Source organism: Pagrus major, chromosome 13 (assembly GCF_040436345.1).
Source record: "Pagrus major chromosome 13, Pma_NU_1.0".
NCBI classification, from domain to species: domain Eukaryota; kingdom Metazoa; phylum Chordata; class Actinopteri; order Spariformes; family Sparidae; genus Pagrus; species Pagrus major.
Window position 1 is genome coordinate 29,990,894 of NC_133227.1, and position 27,230 is coordinate 30,018,123.

The following is a 27,230-nucleotide window of genomic DNA, read 5'->3' on the forward strand; positions in this document are numbered from 1 at the left end:
CTCTCTGATAATGTCAGTCAGAATTGAGCAATAATTGACAGGTGTACCAAATAAAGTGGCTCATGTGAATGTATTTCTAAGTGACTGAAAACATTTAAATAAAAACCAAATTAACTCTTACTCCAAAGCATGTTTGTAACTTCTGCACGTGTAAAATAATGAACTACACTAATGAAACTATGTGAGCTATTTAAAAGACTGTGGACACAAAAGAAGATAAACTCAAGTCTTTTCCTGTACCAGCAAGTTGTCTCAATCACCTCACACAACTCACAGTGCATTCACAACGTTTGTGATTATATGAGAAACCAAAGAAACCATAGATATTATTTGATGTTCCTTTTAAAAGTATTCTCATGTTAAGGTATCTGTAGTCTTGCCTGTTTTTCAACAATCAGAAAAGATTTGTTTTTCAACAAAAGATGCACAAAACACAGCGATTGAGACGAACCCATTACATTCAATGGATTTTCTGGAATCCCATGAAAGGATGCACAAAGGATAATTCTGTTTAATTTCATCCTTGGGTCTTACTTTGCTGACTTTGGCCATCATTTCTGGTAGCTGACAAAGTATTTGCTGAGACATGACAGTGCTGCGACATTGCTACAATGTAGTCCAACGTGTCAAGAAGAACAAGCAGCCAGACAAGCAGACGGATTGTAAAGAAGCCAACGTTTGATCACGGTTATCTAAACCATACTTGCTTATCAAAAAAAAAATCAAAATAAAGTACAAAATAATGGCATGAGAAAATGTATTTAATCAAATACCAGCAATTTCTAATTTAAAAAATACAAAAGGATATTGTAAAGTCACAGATTGGAGCTCCACAACTAAAATGAAGTCATTATTTCCTGTTTTTTAGTTTATCTCGAAGTAATTTGGCATTTACTTTATCTGTTCTTCTTACTCCTAATGTAGCCTTCTCTGATTTTGCATTAAACATAAATCAAGTCAGTGCTTCAAACTGTTACATAATACCATTAATGATCAACAGATAATCGATTGTTAAGGCAGCCGACTACCAATTCAAAAAATTGCTTAAAATTTGCATTCATAGTCTGGAGTCTAGAGACATTTTTGAGGACGTAGAGAGCAAATCTCAGTTCATCCAGTTGAAAACCTTCACATCCCAACCATCTCCCCTCTCCTCTGGTGTTTCCCAAGGCTCTGTACTTGGCCCCATCCTGTTCATCATCTATCTTCTCCCCTTTGGACAGATCTTCCGTAAATTCAGCATCCACTTCCACTGTTATGGGGACGACACACAGCGCTACCTTTCTTCCAAACCCACCTCCACCTTCCCGCCCTCCTCCCTCTGTGACTGTTTACAAGAAATCAAAACCTGGTTCTCTTCAATTTTCCTGAAACTCAACGGTGATAAAACCGAGATTCTCCTCATTGGTTCCAAATCCACTCTCACTAACACTCCAAGTTTCACCGTCCCCATCGATAACTCCTCTGTTTGCCCCTCCCTACAGGTTAAGAGTCTGGGTGTTGTCCTTGACAGTACTCTCTCATTCCAAACCCACATCAATAACATTACCGGGTCAGCCTATTACCATCTACGCAACATCAACCACCTCCATCCATCCCTTACTCCCAACTCCACTGCCATCCTGGTCCACACTCTCATCACATCCCGCCTGGACTATTGCAACTCCCTTCTCTTTGGTCTCCCCCACAAGTTCATCCATAAACTCCAATTGGTTCAGAACTCTGCCGCCCGCATCATCACCAGGATCCCATCCATCAATCACATCACACCTGTTCTGCAACAGCTTCACTGGCTTCCAGTCAAATTCTGCATGGACTTCAAAATTCTGCTCCACACCTTCAAGGCCATCCATAACCTCTCTCCCCCATACCTCTCTGACCTCCTCCACATCAACACCCCTTCCCAGACACTCAGATCCGCCTCATCTATCAGCCTCATTATGCCTCCTGCCCATCTGTCCACCATGGGGGCCAGAGCCTTCAGCCGCTCTGCCCCCCGTCTCTGGAACTTCCTCCCCCCAAGCATCAGGAACATTGACTCATTCTCCACTAGGGATGTAACGGTTACCGGTGTCACGGTAAACCACGGTAAAATTCCCGACGGTGACGGTTACCCTTTAAGTTTTAATTACCATGGTAACCGCCGCGGTCGATAACCACGGTGTGGAAAACTCGCGAGATACTTTATCCAAGTCTCCCTACGCAGGCACAGCGTGCAACATGCGCTTGTTATGTAGTGAAGAAGACATGGCGGAGGGAGGACGTGATAGTAGCGGCCCTCAAGGCATTTTTCCGCCTTCAAAGAGAACCAAATCTGAAGTCTGGGCGTATTTTGGTTATTATAAGAATGCTCAGGGACAGCTGGTCGAGGATGGCAGCCCTATCTGCAGGAGCTGCAAGAAGAAAGTTGTTGCGAGGGGCGGCAACACATCCAATTTACTTACTCATTTGCGCAACCATCACCCTCAACTGTTAGCTCTCTTAGCGAATGCAAAATAAATTAACCTTAAGCTCAGGTGCATGATGTGTGTATGTCGAGTTTTGTCTGTCTAATTTGCTGTTGTCACTAATGTAAACTGACCAGATAGTGGTATAACTGAACGAAGTTGATCCGTGTTTTTGCACGTTATCTGAACCGCTTATTAATTGTAGATTTCACTTTTTAAAGTCGACCTAATAATTCCCCAAATATTGATGCAGAGCTGCAGTGAGGAGGATTTCAGACAAACACGTACTGGGTGGACTGAGTTAGTGAATGCAAACTGACTGAGATGACTGACTTTCATCTCAGCTCCGTTCACCGGAGCAGCATCTACCTGTGGCTCAGCAGCCATTAGACCAATCAGATTGACCGAGTCCATTGACAACAGACGAGCAAGCAGACAGAGACAGCCAATATATATAAGTAATATCAGAAATATATAATACTTGTGGATTATTTGTAGAATAGACTATATATAAAGAATAATATAAAATGGTGAATATAACAAGTGTCTAGATAGAGATAAGAGCCAAAATAGAGCATTCATAATTAATTTAACAATAATCCTTTTTGTTTTGATCTAAAAGATTATCCAACCTGTTTCTCACAAAAGTGATATGATCTAGATTGTGAGTTTTGTGATCTGTTGGTTGCACCCTTAGTATTAAGTAACAATGACAGTAATAATTAATAATGACATTTTCTATTCATTTTTTTCACAGAGTGGGTCTGCTGGCCAATCGAGTGCTACTGCCAGTACATTTCATTCTACCTCTGTAACGCAGACATTACAGGACGCGTTTCAAAAACAGGCTGCTTATACCCTAGCCCTTTTAATATATAATAAATCTATTTAAATATAAATCTAATATAAATAAATTATTTCAATTTATCAGTGTATCCGTGTTTTTTCAACATTTTGAAGACATTTTAAAAATACCGCGGTATACCGATAACCGTGATAATTTTGGTCACTATTACCGTGGTGTGAAATTTTCATACCATTACATCCCTATTCTCCACCTTCAAATCCCATCTGAAAACCCACCTTTTTAAACAGGCCTACTCCCTCTAACTCCCCTCCTGCATCTCTCATTATTGAAGATTGCAGATTTGTTTTTAGTGATTTAGTATTTTTATTATTATTTTTATTTTTTATTTTTTTGTTGTTGTTGTTATTGTTGTTTTATTGTTTTGTGAGGTGACCTTGAGTGCCATGAAAGACGCCTCGAAATAAAATGTATCATTATTATCATTATTATTATTATTGTTATTAAATCTGTTGATGAATTTGATGTGCGACTTGAACGAGAGGGTCCAGAGTGACACCAAGATTGCAGACTTCTGGGAATGGGCAAATGCCAATTTGAACAGCAAAATAACCCCAAACACTCAAAACTGAGAACAAGAGAACAAGTATATCTGAGAGTATATTTCTCATAATTACTTCATGTTGGGAGGGTGCTACTGCATCATGGATATGCTGACGTGGATCAGGATATTGAGGGGGTGGTGGTAGAAAGAGTGCGTCACCTATGAATAATAAGTTTACAATGCTGACATGTTGTTGTATTATAAGAAGTGAGGACAGACCTCATGATCAATATGTGAGGGCAGGCAAACCCTGCAGTCCAGATCTGCTCACATATACATAAGCCAGGCCTCTTTGCTGCTAGAAAGTAAGTGGATGAATTAAGGTTTTGCATCAGTGGCATTCTCTGCTCTAAAGATAAAATATCTTCACTGTTTTCTGAATACAGACTAGACAAGGTTTATTTTTGTTTTTGCTGTTCGATTACATCAAGAGTTTAACAATTATATATATCTACAGTGTTTCTTTAAGATGTCAAGTGCAACTCAATCTCAGATCAACATCACTGTTGGACGGGGGTTACTGGAGAGAGTGATGATATCCACTGTGTTCACGGTGCCATGTTGTGTGTTTCTTTTCATTAATGGCACCATGTTATTCACCTTGAGGAGTAAATCTGTGTTTCGTGAGACCTCCCGTTACATTCTTCTGTATAACCTCCTTTTTGCAGACACTGTACTGCTGGTACACGGCCAGTTAATGTACATACTGGCTGCTTCTAGAGCAACACTGACATATCCTGTGTGTGGTGTTCTCATCATGCTCGCCAATCTCACAACTGTGATCTCTCCTCTCACACTGTTGGTGATGTCTCTGGAGAGATGTGTAGCTGTGTGTTACCCACTGAAACATGCTACCATCGTCACCATCAGAAACACAGAGGTTGCTATTATTGTGGTTTGGACCTTCAGTGCATTAAATATTTTCACTAAAGTTCTTTTGCTATTAAATTTCAGATTTGAAGAACTGCAGAGCCTGCAGATGAAACGCTTCTGTGGCGGAGACATAATGTTGCTTAATCAAATGTCTGAACTTTATGACAAATGCTTTACTTATTGTCTGTTTCTATCAACCGGTGTGACAGTTAGTTGCTCCTATATGGGTGTGATTTTAGTAGCCAGGTCAGCCTGCACAGATAAAGCTTCAAAGGCTCGTAACACACTGCTGCTGCATCTGGTGCAGCTGGGCCTCAGTCTCTGCTCAACTGTATACAGCCCAATGCTCATAGCTCTCTCAAAGGTCCTAGACAGGACAATACTTCTGCCCCTCCAGATTGTGTTTTATGTGTGTCTTATCATCTTTCCAAGATGTCTGAGTTCTCTCATCTATGGTGTTAGAGACCAGACCATCAGACCTGTCCTCTTGTACAATCTCTGCTTTCAGAGGAAATGCTCACTTTGTCTCAGTCATCCTGACAAATACTAAAATCAGCAAGCAATTAATCGAGTTGATTTCTTATCAATCTCAACAGAAAATAGCCACTACACCAAGGTTGGAATTTCGTCATTTTAGGGGCAAGGCCATTTGGCCTTCACTTCTTTTTTTTTTTTTTTTAGGGGCACCAAGGCCACATGACAGGGCACAAAGGCCATTGAGTAAAATTTGATGGTTTTACCTTTCAGATTGAATCCATAACATCCTAATTTATAATAAGACATGGATTATGTATTAAATCATTTTTCAATACCAATAGCAAGTTAATGTTATATTAGAGAACAGTTTTTTTAAAGTACATCTTACAAAGGAATTACTACTTGAAAGCAATAAGCAATACATATTATGTATTAAATCTTATATAAATATCAAGTTAATAGTACATTGAAAAACTTTTTTTTTCAAATTAAATCTTACAAAAGATTTAGAAACAGAGTGTGTGTGAGAGAGAGAGTGAGAGACAGTAAACCCTTTTCACACAGAGACGCCACATTATCGCCGCAGCAGTGGTTCGCCAATTCTCCGCCGTTGGTTGTTCACACAGAGCCGAGCAGCTCCGGTGTAAAAGACGAACCAGAATGTAATTCACACAGAAAGCCGGCGCCACTGCTCCAAAAGAGGCGTGACGGTACATGTCAAGATGATGACGTGTGTGTTTTTTTCAAAGTGTTTCCCCCTGTGTCCTCCTGTTAATCTAAACATGTACCTGCTAACTGTTTATAATCATATGGATGCTGTTATAATGTGTTGTGATTGGGATCCTGACCCACCAAACATCCTGGAAAATGACAAAGTTACGTTTTTCTCATAATTACATAATCGCCATCAGTAAACTAGACGCTGTCTGACTCTTTCACTTGCGGGGAGGGAGGCTGTTTGTGGGGGAAAGTTCATTGAAGTCTCGGTCGGGAGGGCTGACCATCGCGGTGATTTTTTTCACCACGACAAACAGTTGTTGAGTTTTTGCCGGGGACAGACGCTGTTTTTCGGGCAGAAATGTGACGAGGAGTCGGTCGGACAGACACTTTTCCACGAATAACTGCGGTATTTTTTTCCTCATATAAGTTGCCAAAGACACGACCAGTTACTACGTTACTGTTGTATGGTCATGTAATGTTGCTTTGTGGGACATTTATCTATATTTTGTTGAGTGAAGGATCTGTACAGTTATCCGACAGTGAACACCATCAGATTGACACACCCCCGCTCCGCGCCGAAGGCTTATCCATTCACACTGGTTCGGTTTGCCAATACTGCGCCTCTGATACTACCTCTGGAGGCGCATCAGAGGCGCAGCAAAATTTCACCCCTTGCTGCATCTGAAACTTTCACACAGAGGCAGATGCGGAGAATTGGCGCAGGATCGGACAGGACCAGGGGCACAAAGGCTACTGTGGCTGTACGATGATTTTTTTTTCACAGGGCATCAAGGCCAAAGTGTGGGGCAACAGCGGCCATGGCCACTCCTAATGTAGCCTTCTCTGATTTTGCATTAAACATAGATCAAGTCAGTGCTTCAAACTGTTACACAATACCATTAATGATCAACAGATAATCGATTGTTAAGGCAGCCAACTATCAACTCAAAAAATTGCTTAAAATTTGCATTTATAGTCTGGAGCAGGGGTCAGCAACCTTTACGATCAAAAGAGCCATTTTTGCCCCCGTCCATCGCCAAAAAAATATGTCTGGAGCCACAAAACATATTTGTGTCTTATAATGAAGGTAACACAGCCTAGAAAGTCTAAATTAGCCTATCAAGATTATTAATCAGCCTCAATGAGCGTTCATTTATAATTCCACATGATGTGGCAACTCTGCAGGGGGCTACTTATGCTTACAGTATAAGGTACTTGAACTTTGCATTTCCATTTCAATGATGCCATGTTTTGGTGCATTTGTGAAATAGAAGAACTAACCTACAATAAATAGAAATAGAGTAGCAATACAGAACTATATATGCAGACCTACTTAAGTCCTCCCTGTGTTTGTGAAAATGTACAAAATAAAAAGTAGCCTCTTTTGATAATAAATAAAACACATAGTGGCAGGCAGTAAAAGTAAAAAAAGGACAGTTTAAATTTATTTTAGTCCATTTCAGTGTGAGTTAATCCTTCTTTTTTATCCTTGGCCACATACAGCAATCAACCCTCGGGCTTAAACATTAAACACAATGTGTTAACTCAGGATCATTTAATTAATCACAACTTGATAGAACAGATACAATTCTGTGTGTAGGCTACGCATTTTTAGTTTAGGAGAATGCAAGAATCACTGTCGGCCTAAAGCAGTGATGATAAAATATGTGTGTATATATATATAAATATATATATATATATATATATATATATATATATATATATATACATATATATTTATATATATTATTCATTCAGAGTAGAGGCTGACATTTGTTTGGGAATCCCACAGGTCGCGGGATTCTCGCGGGAATCCTGCGGGATGGGAGTCAACCTTACTATTAATCACGCGATTGGGACGGTACAGGATAAAAAAGTTAACAGGAGCAGGAACCAAGCAATAGGACAACAACAACAAAAAAACATAGGACAGGCATGCCGCCACTTTGTAGTTTTCTTTCCATAAGCCTATACTGTTACGCAAGTCAAAAGAACTACACGGCCCAGAAGCCAACAGTGCCTCCTGGCCGGTACACGTCATGATGATGACGTATGTGGTTTTTTTCAAGATGTTTCCCCGGTGTCCCCCTGTTAACCTAAACATGTACCCGCTGACTGTTTATAATCATATGGATGCTGTTATAATGTGTTGTGATTGAGATCCTGACCCACCAAACATCCTGGAAAGTGACAAAGTTACGTTTTTCTATAATTTACATAATTACATAATCGCCATCAGTAAACTGGATGCTGTCTGACTATTTCACTCTCGGGGTTCACTAAGTTCACTAAGTCTTGGTCGGGAGGGCTCACCGTCACCATGACAACAGTAACTGACCGTCGCGCGACAAACACATGGTGAGTTAAAGTTTTTTGCCAGGGACAGACGCTGTTTTTCGGGCAGAAATGTGACGAAGAGTCGGTCGGACCGACAGGCTGACAGACGCTTCTCCACGAATAACTGTGGTATTTTTTTCCTCACATAAGTTGCCAAAGACACGACCAGTTACTACGTTCCTGTTGTTTGGTCCTGTAACATTGCTTTGTGGGACATTTATTTTTATTTTGTTGAGTGACGCATCTGTAAAGTTATCAGACACCAACACCATCAGATCGACACGCCCTCGCTCCGCGCCGCCGGCTCGGTTCCCCTCTGATACCTCCGGAGGCGCAGCGAAATTTCACCCCTCACCACATCTGAAACTTTCACACAAAGGCGGTTGCGGAGAATTGGCGCGGTATCCCCACATGCAAACGGCAGTGTGAATGGGGCCAGTGACAAGAGGGTTCTAGTGAGAGACACGAGGAAAACAAACAAGCATGCAAATGGAAATTATCGAGGTCGGCAAAATTATCGAGCTCATTTTAATTTATCTTATGATTAATTGATTTATTGATTATCGTGACAGGCCTACCCCAAACACTCAAAACTGAGAACAAGAGAAGAAGTATATCTGAGAGTATATTTCTCATAATTACTTCATGTTGGGAGGGTGCTCCTGCATCATGGATATGCTGACGTGGATCAGGGTATTGAGGGGGTGGTGGTAGAAAGAGTGCGTCACCTATGAATAATAAGTTTACAATGCTGACATGTTATTATATTATAAGAAGTGAGGACAGACCTCATGATCAATATGTGAGGGCAGGCAAACCCTGCAGTCCAGATCTGCTCACATATACATAAGCCAGGCCTCTTTGCTGCTAGAAAGTAAGTGGATGAATTAAGGTTTTGCATCAGTGGCATTCTCTGCTCTAAAGATAAAATATCTTCACTGTTTTCTGAATACAGACTAGACAAGGTTTATTTTTGTTTTTGCTGTTCGATTACATCAAGAGTTTAACAATTATATATGTCTACAGTGTTTCTTTAAGATGTCAAGTGCAACTCAATCTCAGATCAACATCACTGTTGGATGGGGGTTACTGGAGAGAGTGATGATGTCCACTGTGTTCACGATGCCATGTTATGTGTTTCTTTTCATTAATGGCACCATGTTATTCACCTTGAGGAGTAAATCTGTGTTTCGTGAGACCTCCCGTTACATTCTTCTGTATAACCTCCTTTTTGCAGACACTGTACTGCTGGTACAAGGCCAGTTAATGTACATACTGGCTGCTTTTAAAGTAACACTGACATATCCTGTGTGTGGTGTTCTCATCATGCTCGCCAATCTCAACACTGTGATCTCTCCTCTCACACTGTTGGTGATGTCTCTGGAGAGATGTGTAGCTGTGTGTTACCCACTGAAACATGCTACCATCGTCACCATCAGAAACACAGAGGTTGCTATTATTGTGGTTTGGACCTCCAGTGCATTAAATATTTTCACTAAAGTTATTTTGCTATTAAATTTCAGATTTGAAGAACTGCAGAGCCTGCAGATGAAACGCTTCTGTGGCAAAGAAAGCATGTTGCTTAATCAAATGTCTGAACTTTATGACAAATGCTTTACTTATTGTCTGTTTCTATCAACCGGTGTGACAGTTAGTTGCTCCTATATGGGTGTGATTTTAGTAGCCAGGTCAGCCTCCACAGATAAAGCTTCAAAGGCTCGTAACACACTGCTGCTGCATCTGGTGCAGCTGGGCCTCAGTCTCTGCTCAACTGTATACAGCCCAATTATCATAGCTATCTCAAAGGTCCTAGACAGGACAATACTTATGCACCTCCCGAGTGTGTTTTATGTGGGTCTTATCATCTTTCCAAGATGTCTGAGTTCTCTCATCTATGGTGTTAGAGACCAGACCATCAGACCTGTCCTCTTGTACAATCTCTGCTTTCAGAGGAAATGCTCACTTTGTCTCAGTCGTCCTGACAAATACTAAAATCAGCAAGCAATTAATCGAGTTGATTTCTTACCAATCTCCACAGAAAATAGCCACTTCACCCATAGTTGTTTACTCATACCTAATCAAACATTAAGTTGAATCAGTGCAGTAGTTTCAGTGGATTGAAAAAGCACAGCAGCACTCCTTAGCAAAGTTTTTTTTAAAATCCCAGCAGTAACCCAGCAAAAGAAGGAGCACAAAAAGGAGACTTTAACCACAATAATGTTAATTGTGCAAATAAAGGTATTAACTGAATCCACAACAACTTTGCATTAAGATGTTTATGTTACACAGGAGCAGCTATGGTAAAACATATTAGCACAGTTGGCTAAAATGCTGCAAACACTTTAATTTCATGTACTGTTAAGTATGTCTGTTAAAAGAAAAACACACCTGATACACATATGGATGCAACAATTTTCAAAAATCTACAATGAGATCAAAGAAACAGAAGTGTGACACAACATTGGCCAGCATGCCTCAGCAAGCCTTTCATGATTGTGAGGTGGTTCTTACAAATGCCATGAAAAAAACAATGAAACCTTCTACATGTCTAAAGAGGACACACTGAAACAGAAACTTGATTTCTTCATATACAAGGGGATGAGAAACTTAGAAAACTATCAATGAGAGGTAATGCATCGTGTAAATGTCATTTCATTCGTTAGAAATGCAAGACTCAATAGTTTATATGACTGAAGAAGACAATACCAAAATCAATAAATCCCTGTGATTCTCTATCATTCCGAATGAAAACATTTCCACCACACGGAGGCATTTATTTGAGGATTGTTTCTGAAATACTTGCAAGTGAGACAGTCTTTGTAAGAAACCTGGAATTTGAGGTTGGAAATGTTAGAAGTATGATGCCATCCACTTCGTTATCACTGTAAACTACAACCTCATAATAAATATAAAGTATGGTTGACATGATGTCTCTCTGATAATGTCAGTCAGAATTGAGCAATAATTGACAGGTGTACCAAATAAAGTGGCACATGTGAATGTATTTCTTAGTTACTGAAAACATTTAAATAAAAAACAAATTAACTCTTACTCCAAAGCATGTTTGTAACTTCTGCACACTTGCAACACCATTGTATAAATCTGCAGACCATAAGGTTCAAATGCAAAATGTGTTACATATTTACAAATGTGTAACTTTATTGCAAACTATTTACAAACATCTACATGAACTCATTTAACAAACACAAAGGTCCACAATTAAAGAATATGTTGAAATTCTTTTTCAAGCACAGTAGCACCAATTAAAAACACTAGAATAAATGACTTGTACAGACTTGTAAAATAATGAACTACACTAATGAAACTATGTGAGCTATTTAAAAGACTGTGGACACAAAAGAAGATAAACTCAAGTCTTTTCCTGTACCAGCAAGTTGTCTCAATCACCTCACACAACTCACAGTGCATTCACAACGTTTGTGATTATATGAGAAACCAAAGAAACCATAGATATTATTTGATGTTCCTTTTAAAAGTATTCTCATGTTAAGGTATCTGTAGTCTTGCCTGTTTTTCAACAATCAGAAAAGATTTGTTTTTCAACAAAAGATGCACAAAACACAGCGATTGAGACGAACCCATTACATTCAATGGATTTTCTGGAATCCCATGAAAGGATGCACAAAGGATAATTCTGTTTAATTTCATCCTTGGGTCTTACTTTGCTGACTTTGGCCATCATTTCTGGTAGCTGACAAAGTATTTGCTGAGACATGACAGTGCTGCGACATTGCTACAATGTAGTCCAACGTGTCAAGAAGAACAAGCAGCCAGACAAGCAGACGGATTGTAAAGAAGCCAACGTTTGATCACGGTTATCTAAACCATACTTGCTTATCAAAAAAAAAATCAAAATAAAGTACAAAATAATGGCATGAGAAAATGTATTTAATCAAATACCAGCAATTTCTAATTTAAAAAATACAAAAGGATATTGTAAAGTCACAGATTGGAGCTCCACAACTAAAATGAAGTCATTATTTCCTGTTTTTTAGTTTATCTCGAAGTAATTTGGCATTTACTTTATCTGTTCTTCTTACTCCTAATGTAGCCTTCTCTGATTTTGCATTAAACATAAATCAAGTCAGTGCTTCAAACTGTTACATAATACCATTAATGATCAACAGATAATCGATTGTTAAGGCAGCCGACTACCAATTCAAAAAATTGCTTAAAATTTGCATTCATAGTCTGGAGTCTAGAGACGTTTTTGAGGACGTAGAGAGCAAATCTCAGTTCATCCAGTTGAAAACCTTCACATCCCAACCATCTCCCCTCTCCTCTGGTGTTTCCCAAGGCTCTGTACTTGGCCCCATCCTGTTCATCATCTATCTTCTCCCCTTTGGACAGATCTTCCGTAAATTCAGCATCCACTTCCACTGTTATGGGGACGACACACAGCGCTACCTTTCTTCCAAACCCACCTCCACCTTCCCGCCCTCCTCCCTCTGTGACTGTTTACAAGAAATCAAAACCTGGTTCTCTTCAAATTTCCTGAAACTCAACAGTGATAAAACCGAGATTCTCCTCATTGGTTCCAAATCCACTCTCACTAACACTCCAAGTTTCACCGTCCCCATCGATAACTCCTCTGTTTGCCCCTCCCAACAGGTTAAGAGTCTGGGTGTTGTCCTTGACAGTACTCTCTCATTCCAAACCCACATCAATAACATTACCCGGTCAGCCTATTACCATCTACGCAACATCAACCGCCTCCGTCCATCCCTTACTCCCAACTCCACTGCCATCCTGGTCCACACTCTCGTCACATCCCGCCTGGACTATTGCAACTCCCTTCTCTTTGGACTCCCCCACAAGTTCATCCATAAACTCCAATTGGTTCAGAACTCTGCCACCCGCATCATCACCAGGATCCCATCCATCAATCACATCACACCTGTTCTGCAACAGCTTCACTGGCTTCCAGTCAAATTCTGCATGGACTTCAAAATTCTGCTCCACACCTTCAAGGCCATCCATAACCTCTCTCCCCCATACCTCTCTGACCTCCTCCACATCAACACCCCTTCCCAGACACTCAGATCCGCCTCATCTATCAGCCTCATTGTGCCTCCTGCCCATCTGTCCACCATGGGGGCCAGAGCCTTCAGCCGCTCTGCCCCGCGTCTCTGGAACTCCCTCCCCCCAAGCATCAGGAACATTGACTCATTCTCCACTAGGGATGTAACGGTTACCGGTGTCACGGTAAACCACGGTAAAATTCCCGGCGGTGACGGTTACCCTTTAAGTTTTAATTACCATGGTAACCGCCGCGGTCGATAACTACGGTGTGGAAAACTCGCGAAATACTTTATCCAAGTCTCCCTACGCAGGCACAGCATGCAACGTGCGCTTGTTATGTAGTGAAGAAGACATGGCGGAGGGAGGACGTGATAGTAGCGGCCCTCAAGGCATTTTTCCGCCTTCAAAGAGAACCAAATCTGAAGTCTGGGCGTATTTTGGTTATTATAAGAATGCTCAGGGACAGCTGGTCGAGGATGGCAGCCCTATCTGCAGGAGCTGCAAGAAGAAAGTTGTTGCGAGGGGCGGCAACACATCCAATTTACTTACTCATTTGCGCAACCATCACCCTCAACTGTTAGCTCTCTTAGCGAATGCAAAATAAATTAACCTTAAGCTCAGGTGCATGATGTGTGTATGTCGAGTTTTCTGTCAAATTGGCTGTTGTCACTAATGTAAACTGACCAGATAGTGGTATAACTGAACGAAGTTGATCCGTGTTTTTGCACGTTATCTGAACCGCTTATTAATTGTAGATTTCACTTTTTAAAGTCGACCTAATAATTACCCAGATATTGATGCAGAGCTGCAGTGAGGAGGATTTGAGACAAACACGTACTGGGTGGACTGAGTTAGTGAATGCAAACTGACTGAGATGACTGACTTTCATCTCAGCTCCGTTCACCGGAGCAGCGTCCACCTGTGGCTCAGCAGCCATTAGACCAATCAGATTGACAGAGTCCATTGACAACAGACGAGCAAGCAGACAGAGACAGACAGCCAATATATATAAGTAATATCAGAAATATATAATACTTGTGGATTATTTGTAGAATAGACTATATATAAAGAATAATATAAAATGGTGAATATAACAAGTGTCTAGATAGAGATAAGAGCCAAAATAGAGCATTCATAATTAATTTAACAATAATCCTTTTTGTTTTGATCTAAAAGATTATCCAACCTGTTTCTCACAAAAGTGATATGATCTAGATTGTGAGTTTTGTGATCTGTTGGTTGCACCCTTAGTATTAAGTAACAATGACAGTAATAATTAATAATGACATTTTCTATTCATTTTTTTCACAGAGAGGGTCTGCTGGCCAATCGAGTGCTACTGCCAGTACATCTCATTCTACCTCTGTAACGCAGACATTACAGGACACGTTTCAAAAACAGGCTGCTTATACCCTAACCATTTTAATATATAATAAATCTATTTAAATATAAATCTTGGTGAAATTATTTCAATTTATCAGTGTATCCATGTTTTTTCAACATTTTGAAGACATTTTAAAAATACCGCGGTATACCGATAACCGTGATAATTTTGGTCACTATTACCGTGGTGTGAAATTTTCATACCATTACATCCCTATTCTCCACCTTCAAATCCCATCTGAAAACCCAGCTTTTTAAACAGGCCTACTCCCTCTAACTCCCCTCCTGCATCTCTCATTATTGAAGATTGCAGATTTGTTTTTAGTGATTTAGTATTTTTATTATTATTTTTATTTTTTTTTTATTTTTTTGTTGTTGTTATTGTTGTTTTATTGTTTTGTAAGGTGAACCTGAGTGCCATGAAAGGCGCCTCGAAATAAAATGTATCATTATTATTATTATTATTGTTATTAAATCTGGTGATGAATTTGATGTGCGACTTGAACGAGAGGGTCCAGAGTGACACCAAGATTGCAGACTTCTGGGAATGGGCAGATGCCAATTTGAACAGCAAAATAACCCCAAACACTCAAAACTGAGAACAAGAGAACAAGTATATCTGAGAGTATATTTCTCATAATTATTTCATGTTGGGATGGTGCTACTGCATCATGGATATGCTGATGTGGATCAGGATATTGAGGGGGTGGTGGTAGAAAGAGTGCGTCACCTATGAATAATTAGTTTACAATGCTGACATGTTATTATATTATAAGAAGTGAGGACAGACCTCATGATCAATATGTGAGGGCAGGCAAACCCTGCAGTCCAGATCTGCTCACATATACATAAGCCAGGCCTCTTTGCTGCTAGAAAGTAAGTGGATGAATTAAGGTTTTGCATCAGTGGCATTCTCTGCTCTAAAGATAAAATATCTTCACTGTTTTCTGAATACAGACTAGACAAGGTTTATTTTTGTTTTTGCTGTTCGATTACATCAAGAGTTTAACAATTATATATGTCTACAGTGTTTCTTTAAGATGTCAAGTGCAACTCAATCTCAGATCAACATGACTGTTGGATGGGGGTTACTGGAGAGAGTGATGATGTCCACTGTGTTCACGGTGCCATGTTGTGTGTTTCTTTTCATTAATGGCACCATGTTATTCACCTTGAGGAGTAAATCTGTGTTTCGTGAGACCTCCCGTTACATTCTTCTGTATAACCTCCTTTTTGCAGACACTGTACTGCTGGTACACGGCCAGTTAATGTACATACTGGCTGCTTCTAGAGCAACACTGACATATCCTGTGTGTGGTGTTCTCATCATGCTCGCCAATCTCACAACTGTGATCTCTCCTCTCACACTGTTGGTGATGTCTCTGGAGAGATGTGTAGCTGTGTGTTACCCACTGAAACATGCTACCATCGTCACCATCAGAAACACAGAGGTTGCTATTATTGTGGTTTGGACCTCCAGTACATTAAATATTTTCACTAAAGTTATTTTGCTATTAAATTTCAGATTTGAAGAACTGCAGAGCCTGCAGATGAAACGCTTCTGTGGCAAACAAACCATGTTGCTTGATCAAATGTCTGAACTTTATGACAAATGCTTTACTTATTGTCTGTTTCTATCAACCGGTCTGACAATTAGTTGCTCCTATATGGGTGTGATTTTAGTAGCCAGGTCAGCCTCCACAGATAAAGCTTCAAAGGCTCGTAACACACTGCTGCTGCATCTGGTGCAGCTGGGCCTCAGTCTCTGCTCAACTGTATACAGCCCAATGCTCATAGCTCTCTCAAAGGTCCTAGACAGGACAATACTTCTGCCCCTCCAGATTGTGTTTTATGTGTGTCTTATTATCCTTCCAAGATGTCTGAGTTCTCTCATCTATGGTGTTAGAGACCAGACCATCAGACCTGTCCTCTTGTACAATCTCTGCTTACAGAGGAAATGTTCACTTTGTCTCAGTCGTCCTGACAAATACTAAAATCAGCAAGCAATTAATCGAGTTGATTTCTTACCAATCTCCACAGAAAATAGCCACTACACCCATAGTTGTTTACTCATACCTAATCAAACATTAAGTTGAATCAGTGCAGTAGTTTCAGTGGATTGAAAAAGCGCAGCAGCACTCCTTAGCAAAGTTTTTTTTAAATCCCAGCAGTAACCCAGCAAAAGAAGGAGCACAAAAAGGAGACTTTAACCATAATTATGTTAATTGTGCAAATAAAGGTATTAACTGAATCCACAACAACTTTGCATTAAGATGTTTATGTTACACAGGAGCAGCTATGGTAAAACATATTAGCACAGTTGGCTAAAATGCTGCAAACACTTTAATTTCATGTACTGTTAAGTATGTCTGAAAAAAGAAAAACACGCCTGATACACATATGGATGCAACAATTTTCAAAAATCTACAATGAGATCAAAGAAACAGAAGTGTGACACAACATTGGCCAGCATGCCTCAGCAAGCTTTTCATGATTGTGAGGTGGTTCTTACAAATGCCATGAAAAAAACAATGAAACCTTCTACATGTCTAAAGAGGACACACTGAAACAGAAACTTGATTTCTTCATATACAAGGGGATGAGAAACTTAGAAAACTATCAATGGGAGGTAATGCATCGTGTAAATGTCATTTCATTTGTTAGAAATGCAAGACTCAATAGTTTATGTGACTGAAGAAGACAATACCAAAATCAATAAATCCCTGTCATTCTCTATCATTCCGAATGAAAACATTTCCACCACACAGAGGCATTTATTTGAGGATTGTTTCTGAAATACTTGCAAGTGAGACAGTCTTTGTAAGAAACCTGGAATTAGAGGTTGGAAATACAGAGGCCATCTGTGCTACTACCAAGTATGGGCATTTTTTATTATTGCTGACACGACTCAACCTCTGCCTGTTGTACTAGACTGCATTTTTGTAAATGGGGTGGGTAAAATGTTAGAAGTATGATGCCATCCACTTAGGGGTGTGCGATATGACGATATTAGATCGTGAAGGATTAGAATGTGTAGACGATCTGCCAAAGTGCAGAGATCGTAGGGATCGTCTCTAGGGCACAGTCTATACATTGCAGTTCTATGCTGATGCACCGACGCACCAAACGTATTACGTCGTCAACCTGACCGACCCATCATAGCGAATTACGGGCAGTGACGCGCCTTCTTACCCGCCTCCTTGTTTATGTGTGTAGCGGTAGCCGCATGCAGAGCCATGGCTGAAAGCCAAACGGAGGAGTTGGTCGCTTTTTAAAAAAAACAAAAAAACAGCGTTTCACCATCTCTCATCTCTGCCAGTTAGCCCCTCCACCTGCCGCCTCTCTCGGGTGCGCACGCACGCACGCACGCACACATGGATAGGTCGCGCTTGGCCGCTAATAAACCGTAAATGCGCTAATTGTACAGTGTTCAAATTACCGCGACCCCCCCCCCCCGTCGGATAGTCCGACCACTGACGGACCCTTTTCAATAAGCTATTTAGTGTTTTGATATACTTAAATCCTGTTAAAATGACTGTGTTGAATAAAACAAACAGTAATGTCTTCATTGATATTTTACTTTCATGTTTATTGAAAGTTACCTTTTATGTTGCAAGAGTGCACTTTATCAGAGTGTTGTTGTTTACCTTTTAGTATGTTTACGTTGTTTGCACATGTTGGCAAAACTGCAACTATTTAAATTAAAATCTGTTCAGAAAGGTTCTTTGGCCTAAATTGTCTGTTTTTCTTTTTTTGATTTAAGATCGTGATAAAATCGAAATCGTGATTTTATTTTTAATAAATCGTGATATGATATTTTTGCCATATCGCCCACCCCTACATCCACTTCATTATCACTGAAAACTACAACCTCTCTGATAATGTCAGTCAGAATTGAGCAATAATTGACAGGTGTACCAAATAAAGTGGCTCATGTGAATGTATTTCTTAGTGACTGAAAACATTTAAATAAAAAACAAATTAACTCTTACTCCAAAGCATGTTTGTAACTTCTGCAACACTTGCAACACTATTGTTTAAATCTGCAGACCATAAGGTTCAAATGCAAAATGTGTTACATATTTACAAATATGGAACTTTATTGCAAACTATTTACAAACATCTACATAAACTCATTTAACAAACACAAAGGTCTGCGATTAAAGAATATGTTGACATTCTTTTGAAGCACAGTAGCACCAATTAAAAACACTTGAATAAACTAGAAAAATTGCATTTCCTACGAAAATACAGTGTGAATGCTTACGGCTGAAGTGATTTCGGAAATCTGCTGAATGTACTGGAAAACACTTGCCGGAACACTATAAGAATGAATGGTCAAGAATTTGCAGAAAAAGCTGAATTTTTCAAAAGCTGACAAGGCAGAAAGGCTGAAAAGTAATAGGCTGAATGGGCTGAAAAAGCTGAAGATTTTGATAGTTGAACGGTTTCTCTAGCTGAACATAAAGCTGAATATTTTGATAGTTGAACAGTTTCTCTAGCTGAACATAAAGCTGAATATTTTGATAGTTGAACAGTTTCTCTAGCTGAACATAAAGCTGAATATTTTGATAGTTGAACAGTTTCTCTAGCTGAACATAAAGCTGAATATTTTGATAGTTGAACAGTTTCTCTAGCTGAACATAAAGCTGAAGATTTTGATAGTTGAACAGTTTCTCTAGCTGAACATAAAGCTGAAGATTTTGATAGTTGAACAGTTTCTCTAGCTGAACATAAAAGCTGAATATTTTGATAGTTGAACACTTTCTCTAGCTGAACACAAAGCTGAATATTTTGATAGTTGAACAGTTTCTCTAGCTGAACATAAAGCTGAATATTTGAAAAAGCTGAAAAGGCAGAAAGCTGAATATTTGAAAAAGCTGAAAAGGTTGAAAAGCTGAAAAGTAATAGGCTGAAAGAGCTTGAAAAGCTGAACAGTTTGACAGCCAAACAGTTTCCGTAGCTGCACATATGCTGGAGCAGTAGCAGAACCAAAGTTGAAAATTTCCCCATAAGAATGAATGGGAACACACCTCCCAAACCCCTGCAGGTCTAGAAAAAAGTGTAATAGTTATATATATATATATATATATATATATATATTTATGAGTAACAGGAGACATTGCTGAACTTTTTTATTTCTGTAGAGTGAAAAATGAGGGAGCCAAAGCGAGAGACAAAACCGGTACCGTCTGCTCCACTCCAGAAATTTAGGCACAAAGTTAACACTGCGGCTTATGGGGGGTTGCTGGAGTGCTTGTCGCTCTAGGGCTTCTACAACCAAAAGTATAAGTCCTACATCTGAAATAAGACCATCAGCTGAAAGCCAACAAGATTTCCTACATTTCTATGTATATATTGTCTATGTGAAGTAAAAGATGTGGGATCCAAATCAAACTGAAGAGAATTTTTTCTAAAGTTTTTGCAGCTGCTCTCCACTCTAGCGATGATGTCACGCACTCTAGCTCACGCAATACACACCCATTATAAAACCAGAAGACAAGCTAAAAATCCTTAAAACTAAAACTGTGATGATTTCAAAACTGTAAAAGATTTTAAAAAGCTGAATACATGACCAATAGTTCAAAGTCTTGTTACTTGGAAAAAGTTGGAATGGTGTCCCTAGCTCAAAGTATGAGGGACAAGAAGAGGTTGAAAGTCGATGAGTTTTGAAGAGGATTTGAAGATTTTCCCATTTACTTCCATGTTTATTTATTTTATTTTTTTTGAAAAAGCTGAATATTTGAAAAAGCTGAAAGGTCAGAAATGCTTGCAGCATTCACACTAATGACTTGCACAGACTTGTAAAATAATGAGCTACACTGATGAAACTATGTGAGCTATTTAAAAGACTGTGGACACAAAAGAAGATAAACTCAAGTCTTTTCCTGTACCAGCAAGTTGTCTCAATCACCTCACACAACTCACAGTGCATTCACAACGTTTGTGATTATATGAGAAACCAAAGAAACCATAGATATTATTTGATGTTCATTTTAAGGTATCTGTAGTCTTGCCTGTTTTTCAACAATCAGAAAAGATTTGTTTTTCAACAAAGATGCATAAAACACAGCGATTTAGACGAACCCATTACATTCAATGGATTTTCTGGAATCTTCAAGAATCTTGTTACAAATAACAAATACTTGCTTATCAAAAAAAATCAAAATAAAGTACATAATAATGGTATGAGAAAATGTATTTAATCAAATAAAAACAATTTCTAATCTTAAAAATACAAAAAGATATTCCGTACAAACCGATAATATTATATTTCAACCTCAATATGTTTTGGATTTTGTTTGGGCCTTTGTTGAAAAGTGACAGATTGGAGATCCGCAACTAAAATGAAGTCATTATTTCCTGTTTTTTAGTTTATCTTTGAAGTAATTTGGCGTTTACTTTATCTGTTCTTCTCACTCCTAATGTAGCCTTCTCTGATTTTGCATTAAACATAGATCAAGTCAGTGCTTCAAACTGTTACATAATACCATTGATGATCAACAGAAAATCAATTGTTAAGGCAGCCGACTACCAATCCTTTTTGAGGACGTAGAAAGCAAATCTGGTGATGAATCTGATGTGTGACTTGAACAAGAGGGTCCAGAGTGACACCAAGATTGCAGACTTCTGGGAGTTTAACAATCATGTGTCTTCAGTGCTTCTTGCTTTAAACCAAGAGTATGCAGTGTGATTCTTTTTCAAAAGTGTGATTTGCTGCAAACTGTTAACAACCTACAGTATATAAATAAATGCTTACATTGTATAATTGTGTTTGTTTTATTTTGATTTGTAAATTGGATGAACTGAATCTTTAATTCCCACACCAACATTAATACTGCAGACAATGGTACTGAGATAAAGCGTCAGAGCCAAAGAATACAATGAAAATAACTGTGACCCATGAACTAACATTTAAGATGTATGAGCTTTAAATGTATATGGGGAAATTTAAAAGGGATATTTTTTATGCAGAAATATTTGATCCAATATAGGACAGCAGGTGCACTTTTTTTCTATCAGTCATAAAAGTTAAAGTCCACTAATAACTTGGACCAGCCGTCAGGTTCTAGAAAGTGGAAGAAAGCAAACTTCTCTCTGAGATAAACCCCTGTTGTTACCAGCTGTGATGACATCGGCTGGTAATGTTTTCACCTTGTGAGTGTGTATGTGCGTGTGCGTGTGTGATTATGGCGAATAAGGTCCTGGAGACACTTTTGTAGCGGGAAGTACCACAAAGGTAGTTTTGAGTACTTTGCCAGATGTTTATATGTCTGTTTGTCTGTGGTCAGATTGTTGTCAGGGTCAAGGGTCACAACTGTGCAAGATACTGTCACCAACTTCACCAGTGTATAGCTGTGATCAAAATGAAGGCCAAGTTCGAGTTCCACACCCACACTCTACGCCCCTGATTCACATTTGTTTTGATGTAGTCATGAAACTTTACAGGTGTTTCGTTGAGATCAAAATGACGGACTAGTTTAAAGATGTATGTGGTCCGACCAATAGTCTGTAATGATGTTATAATAACTACTGAGTAGTCATGGGATGGAACATAAACATGTTGACAGGCGTTGTGGCTGGTATGATCCCATCACAAGATGGTCTCTAGTTTAGTAAATACAAACGCTACTGAAGTAGCAACAATTTGAATGATGTACTGACAGTTTAATTCCTAATAATTACTCCAAGTCGGGAGGGTGCTGCTGCATCCTGGATATGGTAACATAGATTTGGGTATTGAGGAAGTGTTGGTAGAGAGATGACATCAACCATAAAACATTTCTTGTGATTGTGTCATGTGAGGTGAAGTGAGGACAGAGGTCATAAACAATATGTGCTGGCAAGAAAACCCTGCAGTCCAGATCTGCTCAGGCAGACACAAGCCAGGCCTCTATCCTGCTAGAAAGTATGTGGATGAATTGAGGTTTGCAAGTGAACTCATCCTCTGCTTTTAAAGATGAAGTATCTTCACTGTGTTAGGAATACAAACTGGACAAAATTTTATTTACTTTTGCTACAAAAAGAATTTCATAATTTTATATTGCTTCAATGCTTTTTTAACATGTCAAATGCAACTCAGTTTCACACCAACATCACTGTTAGGCGACAGTTGCTAGAAAGAGTGATGATTTGCATTCTGACTACAGTTCCATGTTGTGTGTTTCTTTTCATGAATTGCGCCATGCTACTGACCTTGAGGAGTAAATCTGTGTTTCGTGAGACCTCCCGTTACATTCTTCTTTATAATCTCCTTTTGGCAGATACTGCATTGCTGGTACAGAGTCAGTTAATGTACATACTGGCTGTTTGCAGAATGACATTGACGTATCCTGTGTGTGGTGTTCTCATCATGCTCGCCAATCTCACAACTGCCATTTCCTTTCTTACATTGGCGGTGATGTCTCTGGAAAGATATGTAGCTGTGTGTTACCCACTGAAACATGCTACCATCATCACCATCAGAAACTCAGGGGTTGCTATTATTGTAGTTTGGGCCTTCAGTGCATTAAGTATCCTCACTCGAGTCATTTTGCTATTAAATTTCCCGTTTGAAGAACTGCAGAGTCTGCAGATGAAACACTTCTGTGGCAAAGAAAGCATGTTGCTTGATCCAATGGCTGATCTTTATGACAAATCCCTTACTTATTGTCTGTTTGTATCAACCAGTGTGGCAGTCGGTTGTTCCTATATTGGTGTGATTTTAGTAGCCAGGTCAGCCTCCACAGATAAAGCTTCAGCCCAAAAGGCTGGTAACACACTGCTGCTGCATCTGGTGCAGCTGGGCCTCAGTCTCTCCTCAACTATACACAACCCAATCCTCACAGCTATCTCAGAGGTCCTAGACAGGACAGTATTGTTGCACATGCAGATTGTTCTTTATGTGTGTTTTATCATCTTCCCAAGATGTATGACTTCTCTCATCTATGGCATCAGAGACCAGACCATCAGACCTGTCCTCTTGTACAATCTGTGCTGTCAGTGTAGAGGATCACTTTCTGTCATTTCATAGATGAATATTATTTGTAACAAAATGTGTTGATTTCTTTAACCTTCAAACTGAGAATGTGCAGTGTGGTGCTTTTTTAAAAGTGTGATTTGCTGCAAACTGTTAACAACCTACAGCATATAAATACTTACATTGCGTTATTGTGTTTGTTTCACTTCGTTTTGTAAATTGGTTGAATTGAGTCCTTAATTCCTACATTAGCATTAACATTGCAAAAAATAGTACAGAGGTAAAGCATCAGAGTCACAGGACACAATGAATATAACTGTGACCCATGAACTGTCGTTCAAGATATACTCTATGAGCTTTAAAAACAGCAAAATGTATATGGGGAAATTTGAAAGGGATGTTTTTTAATGCAAGAACATTTGATCGGGTGCACATGCTTTTTTTCAGTTACAAAAGGAAAAGTCATCTCATAACTTCAAGGTGCAAGAAGAAAAAAAAATTATAATGGCCAGTTGCCAAAAGTTTCCATGAAATGTGAACTATGCTATATGTTTATCTCTGATGCCATAGTTAGTGATGGCATCATACTTGGCTGCAATATATTCTTTTTTTTTTTACTATGTTTCCTTCACGTTGGTAACAGAGGTGGGCAAAATATTAGAAAAAGTTTGATATAATGCAGTCAAGTTCAAGATCACTGAAAACTTCAACCTGTTAATAAACATACAGTTCAATAAAATGCATACCTCTCTGACAGTGTCATTCAAAACTATACGTTATTTTTGGATAATTTTATGGCTGAGCTGTTGAACAGCATTAGATAAGATTTTACAGGTGTACCTAATAAAGTGTTTATTGAGTGTATGATTGTATATTTTACTAAATAAAAACATTGAAATGGAATTAATCCCTTCTGCAAGTTTGTAACTTCTGCAAACTTGGATTGCCATTGTTTAAATGTGAAAAACACTGCAGAGCGTAAGGTTCAAATGCAAAATGCATGTTTTTGTTACATATTACAAATACAAATGTATAACTTCAATGGACATATATGCAAACGTTACATTAAGGAATTGAACAAACACAAATACCTGTGATTTAAAAATATGCTGAAATTCTTTTTCAGAAAATAATGCTAAAGCTATTTGTGAGTTATTCACACAAGAACGGCCGGGAAAGTGCAGTCAAAATGTCCTAATACTAACATGCTACTTTTACACAGAGCACACAGGTAGTCCAGCTCCTGCAGGTTGGCACATTCATACGGGTGGTAGTAAGCAGGTTTGCTGTGTCTCCCAGCACAGTCTCAAGAGCATGAAGGAGATACTAGGAGACCGGTTGTTACACAGGGAGAGCTGGACAGGGCCGTAGAAGGGCATCAACCCAGCAGCAGGACTGGTATCTGCTTCTTTGAGTGAGGAGGAACAGGAGGAGCACTGCCAGAGTCCTACAAAATGACCTCCAGCAGGCTACTGGTGTGCATGTTTCTGACCAAACTTTCAGAAACAAACTCCATGAGGGTGTCATGAGGGCCCGAGGTCCTCTATGCTCACAGCCCAGCACCACGCAGCTTGGTTTGCATTTGCGAGAGAACACCAGAATTGGCAGCACCATTCTCTTCACAGATGAGAGTAGGTTCACACTGAGCACATGTGACAGGCTTGAAAGAGTCTAGAGATGCTGTGGTGAACGTTAGGTTGCCTGTAATATCATCCAGCATAGTTTGGTGGTGGGTCAGTGATGGTCTGGGGTAGGGATGCACGATAATATTGGCAAGCTATCGGTATCGGCCGATATTGACTTTAAAATCAACTATCGGATATTGGATAACATGCCAATATAATAAGCCAATAAATAAACAGACTGCTGCTCCCTTAATTAAATTAGATTAAATGCCCAACGGCGAGAGGATTACGAAGCGCAGCACGACATGACACGTCACCTACGTCAACCTGCAGTGGAGCAAGGGAGAAGTTTAAAATGTCGGCAGTGTGGAAGTTTTTTAAGGTGTCAGAAATGGATAGCAAAGTTTGTATTTGCAATGATTGTTCAGCGGTGATGGGAGGAGGAGCAAACACCACAAACTCAATTGTCCATTTGAAGATGTAGTGGTGAGAGACAATACACGCAACATGGCGAACGTGGTGATGGAGTTAGGCGTGTCAAGTTTGCCATGCATGGCACACACCTTGCAGCTTGTGGTGAACGAAGGTTTGTTGTCTCAGCATAGCATTGCAGATGTTTTAAGCTTTGTATTTTATGTCTGCATTTACCGGTGGGCCAACACGATAAGAGTATGCATAATAATATGTTAATTCCACTACAGAAGAGACTCGATGATCCCTGCAAGTAGGTGTGGGGAAAAAAAGAGTATATATATATATATATATATATATATATGTATATACATATATATACATATATACATACATATATACATATATATATATATATATATATATATATATATATATATATATATATATATATATATATATACATATATACATACATATATATGTACATACATATATCGGTATCGATATCGGTTATTGGCCAAATGAGTTGTAAAATATCGGCATATCGGATATCGGCAAAAAATCCAATATCATGCATCCCTAGTCCGGGGAGGCATATCCTTGGAGGGTTGCATAGACCTCTATGGCATAGCCAATGGTACCCTGACTGCTGTTAGGTCACAGGATGAAATCCTCAGAGCGATTGTCAGACCTTACGCTGGTGCAGTGGGCCCTGTGTGTGTAGGTAATTCCTTGATGACAAAGACATTAATGTCATTGACTCTCGTTCCCCTGACCAAAATCCAATTGAGCAGCTATGAGATATTATGTATTTGTGCATCCGATGCTTCCAAGTACTGCCACAGACTGTCCAGAAGCTCACTAATGCCCTGATCCAGGTCTGGGAGGAGAACCCCCAGGACACCATCCACCGACTTACCAGGAGCATGCCCAGACGTTGTTGGGAGTGCATACAGGCACGTGGAGGCCATACACACTACTGATACACATTAGAGTTCAGATAAAATTCAAGTCTGATCAGCCTGTGATTTTTTACTTAAATTTTTGGTGTGATTTTAAATCCAGCCCTCAAAGGGTTGATGATTTTGGTTTTCATCGACTGTTGTTACATCTACTAATGTAGTAATGCACATCAGTAAAGCTTTCAACTTGAATAATTCATTCATAAAGATCTGATGTGTGATTAAAGTGTTCCTTTTGGTAGAGCAGTGTATATTTAGCATCATCCGTGGCAGTGATTTTTAATCATCAATTATCTTGCAATTTGATAGAAATACATTATTACTACAAAGAATTATATTTGGTTGCCAGAAACTGAAAACTAGTGGAGATTGACATTTTTAATAAATTAAAGATTGTTCAGGTAAAAGAGGATTTTTTTGTTTGTTAATTGTTTGATTACTGTAAACGTTATGCAACATCTATTTAAATTAATAACTGCTGCAAAGTATTCCTAGGGATTTGTTGATGATCAGGACAAATTTCACCCAAATCCAGTGGAAAATGCGCAATTGTGAGTAAGAGTCAGTGTCAGAGGTGGTCC

At 39.2% G+C, this 27,230-nt stretch overlaps 4 protein-coding genes across 4 annotated transcripts; all 4 read left to right on the forward strand.

The window, feature by feature from the left end:
- Window positions 1–4,325: 4,325 nt before the first annotated feature.
- Window positions 4,326–5,279, forward strand: LOC141006717 (odorant receptor 131-2-like). Its single transcript, XM_073478938.1, has one exon. The coding sequence runs from the start codon at window positions 4,326–4,328 to the stop codon at window positions 5,277–5,279; it is 954 nt and encodes a 317-aa protein (XP_073335039.1).
- A 4,022-nt stretch (window positions 5,280–9,301) lies between these two features.
- Window positions 9,302–10,255, forward strand: LOC141006719 (odorant receptor 131-2-like). Its single transcript, XM_073478939.1, has one exon. It carries the CDS (start codon window positions 9,302–9,304, stop codon window positions 10,253–10,255), a length of 954 nt encoding a protein of 317 aa, XP_073335040.1.
- A 5,474-nt stretch (window positions 10,256–15,729) lies between these two features.
- Window positions 15,730–16,683, forward strand: LOC141006720 (odorant receptor 131-2-like). Its single transcript, XM_073478940.1, has one exon. It carries the CDS (start codon window positions 15,730–15,732, stop codon window positions 16,681–16,683), a length of 954 nt encoding a protein of 317 aa, XP_073335041.1.
- Window positions 16,684–22,754: 6,071 nt separating this feature from the next.
- Window positions 22,755–23,702, forward strand: LOC141006721 (odorant receptor 131-2-like). Its single transcript, XM_073478941.1, has one exon. The coding sequence runs from the start codon at window positions 22,755–22,757 to the stop codon at window positions 23,700–23,702; it is 948 nt and encodes a 315-aa protein (XP_073335042.1).
- The last annotated feature ends 3,528 nt before the right edge of the window (window positions 23,703–27,230 follow it).